Source organism: Lutjanus erythropterus, chromosome 2 (genome assembly GCF_056507025.1).
Source record: "Lutjanus erythropterus isolate fLutEry1 chromosome 2, fLutEry1.hap2, whole genome shotgun sequence".
NCBI classification, from domain to species: Eukaryota; Metazoa; Chordata; class Actinopteri; order Lutjaniformes; family Lutjanidae; genus Lutjanus; species Lutjanus erythropterus.
In genome coordinates this window covers 15,553,496-15,568,767 of record NC_139318.1, presented here as the reverse complement: position 1 = coordinate 15,568,767, position 15,272 = coordinate 15,553,496, and the positions used below count along the sequence as shown (strand labels likewise).

The 15,272-nt window shown below is 37.7% G+C and overlaps 1 protein-coding gene across 1 annotated transcript in view; it reads left to right on the top strand.

Moving 5' to 3' along the window:
- The window catches only part of synpra (synaptoporin a), a 39,176-nt gene extending 31,923 nt beyond the window's left edge, over nt 1–7,253 (top strand). The window contains exons 3-6 of the mRNA XM_084729514.1: nt 2,464–2,588; nt 4,478–4,676; nt 4,786–4,977; nt 5,964–7,253. Of these exons, the coding sequence (XP_084585640.1) occupies nt 2,464–2,588; nt 4,478–4,676; nt 4,786–4,977; nt 5,964–6,215 (768 nt within the window). The 3' untranslated portion in view covers nt 6,216–7,253. The remainder of the gene's footprint in view (nt 1–2,463; nt 2,589–4,477; nt 4,677–4,785; nt 4,978–5,963) is intronic.
- Nucleotides 7,254–15,272: the final 8,019 nt, after the last annotated feature.

Genomic DNA, 15,272 nt, shown 5'->3' with positions numbered 1-15,272 from the left:
AGACAACACACACTTGTTTCAGGGGGAATAGAGGGGTTGTCACAGGTTGGTTACAGCTGGCAAGATGTCACTGCAACGCACTTGGATTAACATTTTCAATAAAATAAATTAAATTTAAAATATTTCTTTTTCTTCAACAATAACATAAAGAAAAATGAGAATATTTCAGCTCAGAATATTTCAGCTCATATATTAAGCTCATATATCCGATCAGCAACAGTATTTCTGCTGAGGCTTATATTTGAAAATGCTTGCTTTTTGTCTGGACACAAGACTTCGCACACTTTAGTCATGCAGCGCTTCAAAAACTCTCCCTCTGTAAATGGCCGGGCTGAATTGGCTGATTTGGCTGATCTCTTCTGCGACTATAAAACTAGCTGTCACGGCAGCTTCACTTTGTGATTTTGCTTTTGTGAACATAGCCTGCTGTGACACCAGACTCTTTTTTAAACTTTTCTGTCTTCTGTAGCTTCTGCTGTGTGTCCAGGTTTTTGTACTTGTGCGGATATTATGTCTCATAGTGCCGTCTTATGTTATATTCTTTAATTACAGCCACATTAGCTCCACAAATGAGGCACACAGGTTTACCTCCGATGTGGACAGACAGGTACATTGCCTGTTTTCAAAGTCCACTTTTCATTTCGCCATTTATTTTGGTGGTTAGCTTAAGTGTCACCGTAAAAGTGCTGACCGATGCATTTATCCACTGACCACTGATCAGTGTGTCATTAAAGCAGCAGGAGGAGAGGTTGGTGCACAGGTCTTGACTTGCCTGGCAGCTGTTGCAGTGCATTGTGGGATTTGTAGTATGAGTGGTGGGAGTGCCATTTGCCAGCATGCCATTCGTACATGAAATTATTTCGTGGGCCGTATATAATTGTGTGCCTTAAAGTGATGGCGATACAAGTGGAGTACCTCATTTGATACCTTTTTGTGAAGGTTCCTCTTCATATAGAAAGCTATGCAACTTGTTCTGCTACCCAGATTGGTCAATAAAATCAATCAACATTCCTATAATATTAAAAAAAAACACAAAGCAGTACATTTAACATGACTGGAGACACCAAATATAATGTTGACAATGCCAATAAAGTCTGTTTAATATGGAGGAAGCACAGTGGAGTTGACTAATATCATTTTTATATTGGCCCAGCCATATCATATTAGCTGGTGCTCCATCTAAGTTTAGCACATTTATTGTAGCGTGATCATCCTTAACTTAAACCTGTGCTGCCATTCCTGAAACATCTTTTGTTGGGCTTTTATTGAATCAGTCTTGTTTCATTTTTTTGTGTTATAGTTGGGTAACCTGAACCAAACTGTCAAGTGGGATGTTAAGGTATATATATTAGTCTCAGCTCAGCCAGTTCTTTACTCCCAACAGCTGCAGTATAGGCAAGCTCTACGCTTAAGGACTGTTCCTATCCCTCAAATAGCGAATTCCAGTTGCTTTGCTTTAGGTGTCGGATTGTGGCCCCTAGGTGGAGAACAAAACAATACAGAAATGCTTTTGTCCCTGCAGCTATTGCACCACTAAACAAAGGTAGCACACGATGATGTACTTCACCTACGCGTGGCACTTTTTGAGTGAGTGGATGAGTGTGTGTGTAGAAACATTTTATCATGACATTCTTTGGAGTTCTTATACTTGGATATTATTTATACTCATCAAAAACGTCTTGGTTCGTCTTACCACTATTCGACAATCACCAGATTGTTTGTGCGAAATAAACCTTTAATTCATCTCTCAGATGTGAAAATATTCTGGCTGTACACGTCTGTTTTTTCCACTGCTTCTCTTATGTCTGTCCTTTCTTGATATTTTCACATCTAACTAGGTGAATAAAGGGTTTATTTTGTCATAACCAGAGTTGGTGATTGAAGCAATAAAAACTGTTGTTATAATGAGATAAAATTAAGAATGCATCTATGTAGCAAGAATTAGGGTTGGGTGATATGGTTTATACATAATATCTTGACTTTGAACTTGGGCATGATACAAAGAAAATGTACCTTGTATGAAAACACCCTTATATTGATATATTACCCAGTCCTAGTTAGACCCAGTGTAAAAAAATAAAAATAAGTATTTACTGTGTGGTTTCTCAGATGGCCCCTGACCCATGATGAAAAAAAGAAAGAAAAAAATCTCATTCCCTGTAATTTATAGGTCCCATCTTCTCATTCTTCCTGATTGACCAGCTCAATATCTGCAGCAAATCTCAGCTCAGTTCTCAAGCCTGTGATAATGCATTTCATTAGAGCTGATGCTTCTGTTCTCACAGTGGCCCTCTGAGAAACAGTATGTTCAAACAGGGACTGAGAAAGAGAGGATTTGATCCAGGAGTAACCAGCTGCAATTGTGTGTTGTGTGTACATGCAAATACAGACATCTATTGCCTCAGCTGTTGGGTTACTTCCGTAGTCGGCATCTCATTTTTGTTATTTTCTTTCTTTGTGCAGCTCTTTGCCATTTTTGCTTTTGCAACATGTGGGGGCTACTCTGGGCAGCTGCGGGTTAGTGTGGACTGCATGGAAAAAGCCAGCAGCAACCTCAGCATTGGTATTGACTTTGCTTATCCTTTCAGGTGAGTGGGCTTCATTCAGTGTCTCAAAGTTTGATGGTAGGAGTATGAACATGTGTGTACTATGATGCTAATACACTGTATGTTGATACCAGCCATGCATACATGTAATGCATTAAAATTACTGCTATTATAATGCATTATAATGCGGCTATAATGTTAGAATAATATGAAGTGTGTGAATATTCATGCAATGATAAATATTACAACTCTGTTTTTTGAGAGGACACATTGGTGAAGTGTAAATGTCCATCATTCAGCTGTTCATCACCGCAAAGTTGTGCCAAAATTGAGTATTAAACAAATAAATTAATTTAATTTAATTAACATTTTGTGTTATATACATTTTCATATAACTCAAATCCAGCATTCACCAATTTAACTGACTTATAAACAGCTGGTGATGTATTATACCTGCCCATGCCAAGGGATTTCATTACTTTACTTTAAGCACCTAATGACCACTTAGAGAAATGAATGATCAAATTATAATACATTATACTAGTGACTGTATTTAAATATGATTAGAAAAAAAAATCAAATGTGTGAAATTGTTATAATGTATTACAAACATAAGAATTATAACACACTATGATCCTTGCCAAACATGTCAGTCATTATAAAATGATGTGATAATGTGTTTTTTTTAATAAAGAATTTAGAATATTTATGTAATGTTTAAGTATACATGTATAATCATTTATTCTCTAAGCACATAATGACACATTCTAAGTATATTTATAATTGATTAAAATGCATTATCGACATGGTAAACATGTTATGTTATGTAATGTTACAGAAATTTCATTTACATAAAAATTATGCTTAAAGCAACATAATAAATATATTTTTGAAGCAATGCAGTTACTTTTAGATTGGCAACATACTGTAGGCCGACATTCACAGGTCTGTGGGACATAATGTAGGTTGTCATTGAAGTCAAAAATAATGTGTGTAGGTGTGTGTGGGACTATGTCTGTAAAAGCAGCAGGTAAAACTGAAACTGCATTACTTAATACCTCTTGTGCTAAATAAGAAAACATTTTTTTCTGATTTGGGTGAGGTGATTTTAAACTTAACGTCTGCATTGCAATTAAAAATTTGATAATTGCAAAGGATATCATTCTTTTAGGTTCAAATCTGTAAAGAAACAAATGATCAACTCTCTGGTATCTTCAGCAAACGTCTAAGAAATAAAGGTGCTAACCAGAACCAAAGGGTTCTTCAGCTTGTCCCAACAGGATAATTCCTAGGAGAACTGAATTCTTGGCATAACCTTTTATAAAGGATCCATTTGTAACCCTGTCAGAGAGTTCTACCTTGAACCTAAAATAAACCTAGGACAATCTGTGAAGGGTTTCACCCATTACTCCTTATGAGATAAATGTTCTATTGGAGAACCCTTCTATGGTGCAAAGGTTCGACCTACACCTGCTCAGGGGATTCCAGCCAGAATCTTTCCACCTACTCAGGAGATGAAATAGAACCCACCCTGAGGGTGTTGCTGAGAACCCTCTTATATTCCAAGGGTTTCATCTCTAACCTGCCCATGAGGTTCTACTGGGAACCCTTCGTATTCCAAGGATTTTATTTAGAACCCACCCAGGGGTTAAAAGTCAGAGGATGTCAGAATCACATCTTATCAAGGCTGTGATTATGATATATGAGACCAAAAAATAAGATTGTACTACTCTTTTAGTTCAGACTTTCCTGAAGCAAATAAGAGATTTTTACCTTCTAGTCAGGTAAAAGTTAAAGACAGGGAAGGTCTGATGAGAATGAATCCCTGTATCATCAGTCATCTGAACCTCCTTGGGTAAAACATGTCCTGTCAAAGGAGGGCTATAACACCATTTTGAGTTGACCCCTGAACCTCTTTTTGTTTGTATCAGGTTGTACCAGGTGTCCTTTGAAGCGCCTGTGTGTGAGGGCATAAGGAGGGAGCGTGTGTTCCTCATTGGAGACTATTCGTCCTCAGCAGAGTTCTTCGTCACCATTGCGGTCTTTGCCTTCCTGTATTCCCTCATGGCCACCATCGTGTACATCTTCTTTCAGAACAAATACCACGAGAACAACCGAGGGCCACTCATTGTGAGTATAGTGGACTCTAACATTCAACACCCGCTTGCAAAATAGTGACAGCATTTCTTAAGCTTAATTCTCCCATGCCCTTTGTCTCTTCTCTCTTGCATACGGTCAGGACTTTGTGGTGACAGTGGTGTTCTCCTTCATGTGGCTGGTCAGTTCCTCTGCTTGGGCCAAGGCTCTGTCTGATGTGAAAGTGGCCACTGATCCAGACGAGGTGCAGCTCCTCATCTCTGCCTGCAAGGTCCAGACCAACAAGTGCGGCTCTGTGCATGGACCACGCTGGTCCGGACTCAATACCTCAGTGGTAGGTTCACAGCATGAGTGTCGCAAACACTGGGAATATAGATGAAATGAGCTAGAAAAGGCTACATCATCTGACAAAAAATGGACATGTACTCACTGCTGAAAATTTTCAGTTGAGTTGCAGCAGTGTATCAGTATCATGAAATACCGTGGTATGAAATTTGCCAGTTATGATACATCTACATTTTTCTTGGGTAATGAATTTTGCTGTATTAGTGATATTAAAAAAATATTTCAAGCCTATGTTAAATTTCATGTTTGTTTGGTTTGTAACTACTACTACTCCTCCTAATAATAATAATAGTAGTAATAATAATAATAATAATAATAATAATAATATAATTTTCTGAGACAGTTATCGTACCTTGAAAATCTCATACCGAGCTCATCTAAGATGAACTGATAGAAAGTGGAAAGGTGTGCCGTGGCCTGACAAATCCAAATTTCAGATCGTCACACATGGGAAGCAACAGAGACATCCCTGCTTATTTCAGCGAGACAATGCAAAGACACATTCTGCATGTGTTACAACAGTGTGGCTTCATGGTAAAAGAGCGCATGTGCTAGACTGGCCTGCATGCCGTCCAGACCTGTCTCTCATTGAAAATGTTTGGTGCGTTATGAAGTGCAAAATATGACAATGGAGACCCTGGTCACTGAGCACCTGAAGTCATATATCAAGGAAGAATGGGAAAAAATTTCCAGTTTCAAAACTTCGACAAGTTGTGTCCTCAGTTCACAAACACATTGTTAAAAAAAAAAGGTGCTATATCACAGTGGTAAACATGCTCCTTTCCCAACTTTTTTGAAACATGTCGCAGGCATCAAATTTAGAATTAGTGTATATTTAGAAAAAAACTAAAGTTATTCAGTTTAAACATTAAATATATTGTCAGTATCATTACATTCTGTTTTGTATTTACATTGTACACAGTGTCTTAACTTTTGCCCATGCGTGATATCACTTTGTCCTCTTTTTCTCTTCAGGTTTTTGGGTTTCTCAACTTTGTTCTATGGGCCGGGAACATCTGGTTCGTCTTCAAAGAGACCGGTTGGCATAAGGGTGCTGCGAGGTTTGCAGGCGGGGCATCTGAGAAGCAGGCCGGCACCTTTAGCCAGCAGCCCTACAACCAGGGTAGCTTTGACCAGTCAGGGAGCTACAATACCCAGGGAAACCTCAGCCAGCCGTCTGAGTACAGCCAGGTGGGAGGGCCCACATCCTACTCCAATCAAATGTAGCTGTGTCATTACATGTTGTGAGTGGCACATCTACATTTTAAACCAGGGCAATTGGGTGTGATAGGAGGAGGAGAACAGTTGGGGATTAACTTTAATCCTCCGCTCAGTTTGTCATCAATTTGTCTGCAAAAATAAAAAAAGATGGTTAAAAAAAAAAAGGTGTCAGAGGTGTCAAAGTACAACCATTGTAGATACAAGAATTGTTGGGTATTGTACAAAATGATTAGATATAGTCTTTTACTCCTTCTCTGTCAGAGGTGTTGTTTGCTGAATGTTGTATTTCTTGTAGTTTGAAACACATAAGTGACAGTGTCTCTCTCTGTGCTTGGTAATTGACAGTCACTGTTAAGACTGGATGTCTTTTTCACTGGTTTGTACTGTTGTGGAAGGAAAAAGTGCTCTATGGTTGTATAATTCTCGAGTTTCTAAAATGGTGACAACTAAGTGCATGATGTCGTATGTGTGGTAATATGCTCTGTGAAACTAGTAAAAACTAGTAAAACAAAACAAAACATGAATTTATCTCTGAAAGTTTACAAAATTCACATGACCCTGACTCATTACTGAAAGTCTACTTAGATCAGGATGATTATATATACATTATTTTTTAATCGAACAGGAACTATATTTTGATAATGGGTATTTCTAATTCAGATATGGATTCAGAATATAATGTAGTGATATTTCTGCATCATATTTGTTAGCACAAATACATTCCAACTCATGTCTGACATTAATCATGTCAGAAAGTCTAAAAACTTAAAGCAATAACTGGATACTGCAAACTACACTCTAAAGGGTGCAAGAAAAAAAGTGCAGTGTGCAACCATTGCAGCATGTTGTTTCTGTCTCCATGGTTTCCACTTCTTAATTGCATCTGCACAGATGACATCACCCTTTCATTTGAATGGTGTAAAGAGGGAAATTGTTTCCCTCGTTGTTTACAAGTGGCCGCTTCTGCTACAAATTACTGTGACTGTTTTCTATGCTATCCTCAGTCTACTGGGAGAATAAAAACATAAGTTATACCTCTCTGAAGCATGTCCAGAGTATCCATTTACACTGTTTAAGCCCAGCAAAAAGCACAACAATACCACAGTGATAATACATGCATAAGTGAATAGTGGGCTCGTCTGTACATAACTAATATTGAGCTTTTGTTTACTTAAAAATAATTCAGGTTTGTACAACTTATAAAAATCTGTGCAATTCTTGTATAGTAATATTCAAAGAATAATGCTCGGTTGCTGTTTGTTTACATTAATATGACTTGTGCAACCTTGTTTCTTGACCTCCTAAGCATGTGGCTTGCATCAGTGTAATAAAGCAGATTGAACATACATGTATGTATAATAGTCTGACATCCATGATAAATGTCTACGGGTCCATTTGATTTCACTTGCAATTAGTTCATGACTGTGGATGTTTCACAGGCATTCATGCTAATAAAGCACAAATCTGCCCATAAATAAATCATTCTCCAGATGTCTATTTGGAATACTTTGTCTAATCTGTGTGAAAATGTTCATATATCTGAAAAGAGTTATTTTCTTTCAGTTGTTGCATTAGATCACTGGTTCTTAACCAGGGTGTTCCAATTTCCACAAGGTGTCACCAAAGCACAGGGGTGTCATGAAGCCTTCTTGACTTTAAGGGGCGTAAGGAAACTTAAAAAAAACAAAAAAAAACATATACAGTTGGCCTGTAGCTCAGTGCTGTAGAAAAATCTTATAATGATCATGAATGTCCAGGTCAAACTGATCATGTTATTGCTTCCATGTGAGTGAGTGAGTGAGTGAGTGAGTGAGTGAGTGAGTGTGTGTGTGTGTATGTGCATGATCACTGGACCTACAGCTTGTACACAGCTAATCTGAAATACTACAAGATCGGTCAGCCAAGATTTTTTGCACACATTCATGACAGTTCAGAATTCTTAAAAAACCTTGAAAAAACTTTTTTTTTTTTTTTTTAATGATTTTCAGGCCTTTATGTTTTTTATGGCCAGAGGCATTATGTCTTCAGGTCAACCCATTATTGTGAATGAGATATCTCAAGAACACCTTGAAGGAATTCCTTGAAACTTGACACAAATGTTCACTTGGACTCAAAGACTAACTGATTTAATTTTGGTGGTCAAAGGTCAAGGTCATGGTGACCTCACCAAACACATTTTTAGCTGTAACGGATGATTTTTAATATGCTATTTATGACTAAATTACAAGCAAATGGCTAATGGGATAAAATGATGAAGTTATAACATTTTATATCCAAAAGGTCAAAGATGAACTTCAACGAAACGAAAGCAATGAAACTTTGCTGTATATTGTATTTTATTGACTGGTTCAAAATACAGTACAGCTGTTTCAAACACTTTTCAAATTACTATGTTAATTACTGTACCATGTATAATTTAATTACACTATAATACAGTATAGTACTGTGTAAAAAAAAATGTAGCTTTCTGTAGTTTTGCTGGTTTGTTTTTGGCAGTTTGTCATGATTTCAATGCATACACAGCACCAGCCTCAGGTCACCACCAAATGAACACTGCAAGTGGACTACTTTGTTAGTGTGAGCAAATTATTTTAACAGTATTTGTGTAGGAATGATTTTGTCCCAAATTTTGGTCCATTTAAGTAGCTGATCACTAGTAGCAGTACAAATTACTACGAGCAGTTTCCCCTGTATTTCATTCAGTTCTGTGAAAAAAGGGAATGAAATAGTTCATTTTGAAGATTACAGTATTACTTAAGATGTAAAGTTAAAAGGTCTCACAGGATAAGGGCACAGTAAAGACCTGAATACAAACTATATTCACAGAGTCTTCACTCTCTGCTAAACAACCTTGTCCTGCTAATGAAACGATGGCCGAACTTCGGAGAGAAAAACACTGAATTTGTAAAAAAAAAAAAAAAAAAAGAAAAAAAGAAGCCTATTAAATATGTATGATTCTTGAGCAAACTCCCCAGGAAGAGTGTGCACCCCATGTATACTCAACTGGGTATACAGGTATACAGTAGCCACAGGTTTGCTTACAGATTGTGGCCCTTTGCTGCATGTCATCCCTTCTCTCTTTCCCCCTCTTTTGTCTTCGTTTCTGCTGTCCAAGAAATTACAGCAAAAGACAAAAAATGTTAAGAGTATGTATGATTGACAAAACTTAAAAAAAAGCTAGAGAACTGTACAAAAAGTGACTAAAATATAGGAAAAATCATTTCTGATGCATTATTCAAAGGAAAAAAAAAAACTGCTCAAAGCTTCCTGCTGTTTTTCTGTTCATAATTTTGTATTATTTGTTCATTTTATCTGTTTTGTCTGTATTATTGTGCATCAAATACAATATTAAATATCCATAAAATACATCACTTGGTCAGGTGTCTTACTTTGAGTTTACTCAATGAAAGGAAAAGGATCCTGAAGGAAAAAGGCTGGGACCCGCTGCATTAGATAGCACACCTGATGTTATTTTAATTCACTTTGACCTGACAGGTGGTTGACCCCCAGCTTTTGACCTGTTGCCCTGGTTTCCTCAGAAAGAGGGGAAGTATGTCATGGATGCATGTTGGTCCATGAGAGTCTGTCATGTACAATGACAGGGTGTGACATTGGCTGTTTCTGACACTGTATTTCCCTGACGAGAGAAGCCTTTATATACACATTCCTAATCAGTGTGTAGTTAAGAAGCTTTGTTGTTGTGTGTCCTTTCCTCAAAGCCATCAAATGACAAGTATTGTTGTCCAGTTTTGTGAGATTAACTTTAACAAAGGTCGCATGTGCTGCAGCTGCCTGAGATTCCAGAGGGATTCTCTCTCTAGAAAATAACATTACCTACTGGTGAATCACTGACTAGTTGTGGAAAACAACATGCATGTGACAACAATCTTGTAGTTCCTCTTGAGATTGATTTCTTCGAGCAAATCCCAAATCTATGATGAATGAAATTAAAAATGTATTATGATGCAGTTACAATTTACCTGTTATCTAATGTGGTCAATGACATAATCCAAGTATCTCAAAAGTAAAGTAATGTAACGTTTCTTTAAATAAGATGCTGCAACAGTTGGCAACTGTCAGACTGTCTGGTTTCACTGAGACTAGTTTTGTTGAGACTCATGAAGTCTTCTATGGTAGCACACTGTTCTTTATTTTAAAGTGTATTTTAAAATTGAAATCCTGCTGACAATCTCCACTTGACTAAATATGACAATCACATCTTTTTTTTTTTTTGTGACTGTAATGGAACACACCAGCACTCACTAATTATAAAACTTATAAAACAAACAATTAAACTGATCAGTGACAACCATTCTGAATTGAAAGACACATGCCCAGAGATCTATTGATGTATATGTACAATCCATTTGTAACGTTTTACCAGTAAAAACATCTAAATATATACAAGTTACTGTTATTTTTACCAGTGAAAGTAGTAATAATCATATGCTGTGGAAAGTAACAGCTAAATAGAAGCAAAATAACTGTGATGATGAGGCCATCTTGTGGCAGCTGTGCATAATTTCCTTTCCTGTAGTGGCTGCTCCCTTTACAACAAGGCATCATCTGAATGTATTGTTGGAGAGGAGGATGGAGAGACTAATTTAACATTTGGAAGTTTGTGAGGAAACATATCCCTGCCACACAGCTCACCAACATCTGTGATGCTAGACATGATATGGCTTTCTCAATTTAACAAGGCGATATTTTGAAAAAGGTTGTTAGTTGAAATTTAATTAAAACTAGGGTGATCCAGGTGAAGTTACCTTTTAACATAATGTTGATAACATCTAAAATCATTATATTCATTAACATTAGCAGTTGCAGCTAATACAGTTACCAATATGACCACTTTCAGTGACAATAATGAGAAAAATCAAAACACAACATGACTCTCTGAACACTGTTTTCCAAAATCAGTTGAACAGAAACTTTTTCTGTAACATGACAAGACAAAAACTACTTTGTGATCAAGGAAACTGCTCACAAGAATAACAAAAAGAATGGAGAATTCATGTTTAGTGAAATACACATGAAATAATTTAAAATTTTCATCACATCTGTAAATCAATCTATAGACAGTCACAAGTGCAAGTACTGAAATCATTTCAGTCAACATGACATTTTCTCTAGTGCAATGAAAGACTACAGACACACTCCATTTAGCACAGATGCAATTTAGGCAACAATTAAAGCAAAACGTAGTTGCTTAAATTGTTTTGTGCAACACAATTAGTACATTTGCATCCCCTGATTACAGCAAAAGATGTACTGTAATGGTATTTGGTGTGTAACTAATGAAAAAAGCTATTTATTTGACAGAATAACGCAGGGGAAATAAATGTACTTTCCCACAACACAACACAGTTCAACTAAAGAGAAAAGGTCAAATCAAAAAGTAGTTTTTTTCAGAGCTGTAAAGACGTTTTACCTCTCCAAAGGCTGCATGCAGGGAAATGAGGCCAGAATTCTGAGCGCCTGCTTCGATGTTCATGACATCAGAATGATGTCACAGAACTCAGCAACAGTATGCAAAGAGTATGCAAATTCATGCTGTTATTATTTTTTAAATAAATGCTGATTCATTCACTCACTTTGACAGCCTGCCAGCCCAAAAATCAAGCTAGTAACTTTGTGGTAACAAGCAGACCTCACTTACCTCTGGGCCTCCATCAGCTGTGTTCATCCAGCAGGGCAGCAGTGGTGATTTAAATGCTTCATAACAAACTGTTGTGTCCCACAACCAAAAAACACAGTCAAAAAGCAAATCTAGATGTTTACTAAGATCATTGAAACCCAAAATAATATCCCAGATAGCAGTGAGCTTAATATATACAAAGTAGTCTTTTAGTGAGTACTTTATGGAGCCAGTCCCTAACACTAAACTCTACATTTAAACTTATGAAAATGATACTGAACCAGTAATTTCTCATATCGTTATGAAGTTTATCCTAAAACAAGATCAACACTGAAATAAGAACATTATTTTATTTTTTACAGTGGCAAATTGTTATTGAATAGTTGTTTTTCATTAAAACTACATAAACCAGGAAATATTCAACTTTTAAGAAGCTGAAATCTGAGAATTTGGACTATTTTATCATTTTAAAAAATGAGTCAGAAGTATTAATCGATCAGTTAATCCTGCCACAATCTTGTCACATGAAAACAGGGTCAAACACACTGTAAAATCTAATAAATTGGGTGTACTCAAAAACAGAATGCAAACTCATTGCCTCAAAAAATTAAATGAAGTAAACTTGAGTTTTTAAAGTAAAAACAACTTGTTTACTTTGAGTCCACAATACTTAGACTAACTTATTTATTGTGTCTACAATAGTTGAACTAATTTAATTGTGAGTGCACACTAGTTAGACTAATTTGTGTATTTTATGTTCACAATTGTTAGACTAACTTGTTTATTGTGAGTGCACTAAAGTTAGACTAACTTGTTTACTTGAGTGCAAAACTAAGAGTAAAGCCATGCGCAAGGAGGCGCAGTGATCTACACATGTCTGAGTGTTGAAAAAAGCAGATCACAGAGAGGAAGAGGAAGCAGATCCTTCACCAGTCTCTTTGATTAAAAGATGTCCACTGAAAATGTTCAAAAACAAGCCAAAGAAAACTGATAAACAAGACCATTTATGTGTAAAACGTTGGTATTATGCATTATGAAAAGTGGCATGATATTCACAATATTAGACTGTAAAATAAAAGGGCAAAAGTAGATGCCAAATCTTTCTGATTAATCACTGATCATTTTAGCTATGCTTAGTTTAGTTTATGATGAAACATGATAATTTATAAATTCTTACAGTATTGTGCATACAAAATTTGTTGATAACACTATTGCCTACTTAAAAATGAATTTTTCCCAGGAAATGTGGTGGAGTAGGCTACAAGTAGAAAGTGGCAAACAGATAGTAGGCTCCTCATGTAAAGTGCCTCTAATTTGTGGGATACTTACAAGAGTAATGTACTTAGTTACATTTCACCACTGAAAACAGCATAACATCTAAGTACTTGGTTTGTTTAAGTGAACTCAACTCAAGTACACTGAGTTTGGCAGCTTTTTCAACCCCAAAGTACAAGTAACTTATTTAAAATGAGTATTAATAACAAGTTAAAATGGACATGGAGTTTGGGCTTGTTTTTCCAGTCTTTTCTGTCATGATTGTTTTCATTATTGATTGATCGGTCAACTGTTTTCTCCATTATTACTAGTTATTTAGTCCATCAAATGTCAGTAAGTGGTGAAAAATGTTGATCAGTGTTTCTAAAAGTCCAAGATTAAGTCCTCAAATATCTTGTTTGGTCCATGACTTAAAAATATTCAGTTTACTGTCAGAGAGGAGTAAAGAAACCAGAAGATATTCAGATTTAAGAAGCTGAAATCTGAAAAATTTGGGTTTTTTACACTAAAAAATAAATGAAAGCAAAAAAATCAATTATCAAAATAGATGCAGATTAATTTAATAGTCAGTCAATAGTAGATTAATTGCTGCAGTGCTTTATGTTTGTGGTCAGGTTTATTAGTTTGTTCAGCTGTACCTTCCTTTGTTGTGTGCAATTTACTGATCGACTGATGGCAAGTATGGAAGACTGGTTCGCCTATGACAGGTAAGATCCCCCTGCAAAAATCTGGGACAACCTAAGGCGGGCACAGCCACAATTACTTGTCCAGTTTGTCACTGTGAGCAGGCACAGAAAATTCATGCTTTTAAAACTACACAACTGGCGTGGCAGAATGTACAGGCTGACAAAGCAAAAGCAGCCTCTTCATTGTTTGGCTATGTTAGGGGGTTTTAAGTGGTTGGCACAGCATTGCTAGGTGGTTGCTATATACACAAAATGAATATACCTCATGTTAACCTGGGAAATTTTTCTTGCGCAGGTTTGCTAAAGTATTTGGAGTGGTTTCTAAGGCCTGTGGTTGCTGCTGTACATGGGAGTGCTGCAAGGCACTCAAGATGCCTAGACACTGTGCACTACCTCAATGGAACAGAGGACAAAGTCTCAACTAAGTCCTCCAATACTCCCTTATCCACAGAGGGTAAAATATCACCTCAACCCTCAAGGAGTCCCTCCTGTACGAAGGGCAAAGCTTCAACTTAGTCCTCCAAACCTTCTGCTTTGATCAAAACTGGATTGTGGCCATACTGTGCCTTAAAAATGGCCAATTTAACCTTGCTGAACCTCCATGAGACCTCCGTCAGCATCCAAAGCCAAAGATATCACCTCTGCTACTGCAGAGGCTGCCTCACCAGAGAGCAAATTCTCCTCTCAGTCCCCCATCACTCCTTCCTCCACAGAGGGCAAATTCTCCTCTAAGTCCTCCATCACTCCTTCCTCCACAGAGGGCAAATTCTCCTCTAAGTCCTCCATCACTCCTTCCTCCACAGAGGGCAAATTCTCCTCTCAGTCCTCCATCACTCCTTCCTCCACAGAGGGCAAATTCTCCTCTAAGTCCTCCATCACTCCTTCCTCCACAGAGGGCAAATTCTCCTCTCAGTCCTCCATCACTCCTTCCTCCACAGAGGGCAAATTCTCCTCTAAGTCCTCTATCACTCCTTCCTCCACAGAGGACGAATCCTCCTCTCAGTCCTCCATCACTCCTTCCTCCACAGAGGGCAAATCCTCCTCTAAGTCCTCTATCACTCCTTCCTCCACAGAGGGCAAATCCTCCTCTCAGTCCTCCATCACTCCTTCCTCCACAGAGGGCAAATCCTCCTCTAAGTCCTCCATCACTCCTTCCTCCACAGAGGACGAATCCTCCTCTCAGTCCTCCATCACTCCTTCCTCCACAGAGGGCAAATCCTCCTCTCAGTCCTCTATCACTCCCTCCTCCACAGAGGGCAAATCCTCCTCTCAGTCCTCCGTCAGTCCCTCCTCCACAGAAGGCAAATCCTCCTCTCAGTCCTCCATCACTCCTTCCTCCACAGAGGGCAAATCCTCCTCTCAGTCCTCTATCACTCCCTCCTCCACAGAGGGCAAATCCTCCTCTCAGTCCTCCATCACTCCCTCCTCCACAGAGGGCAAAGCCTCCTCTCAGTCCTCCATCAG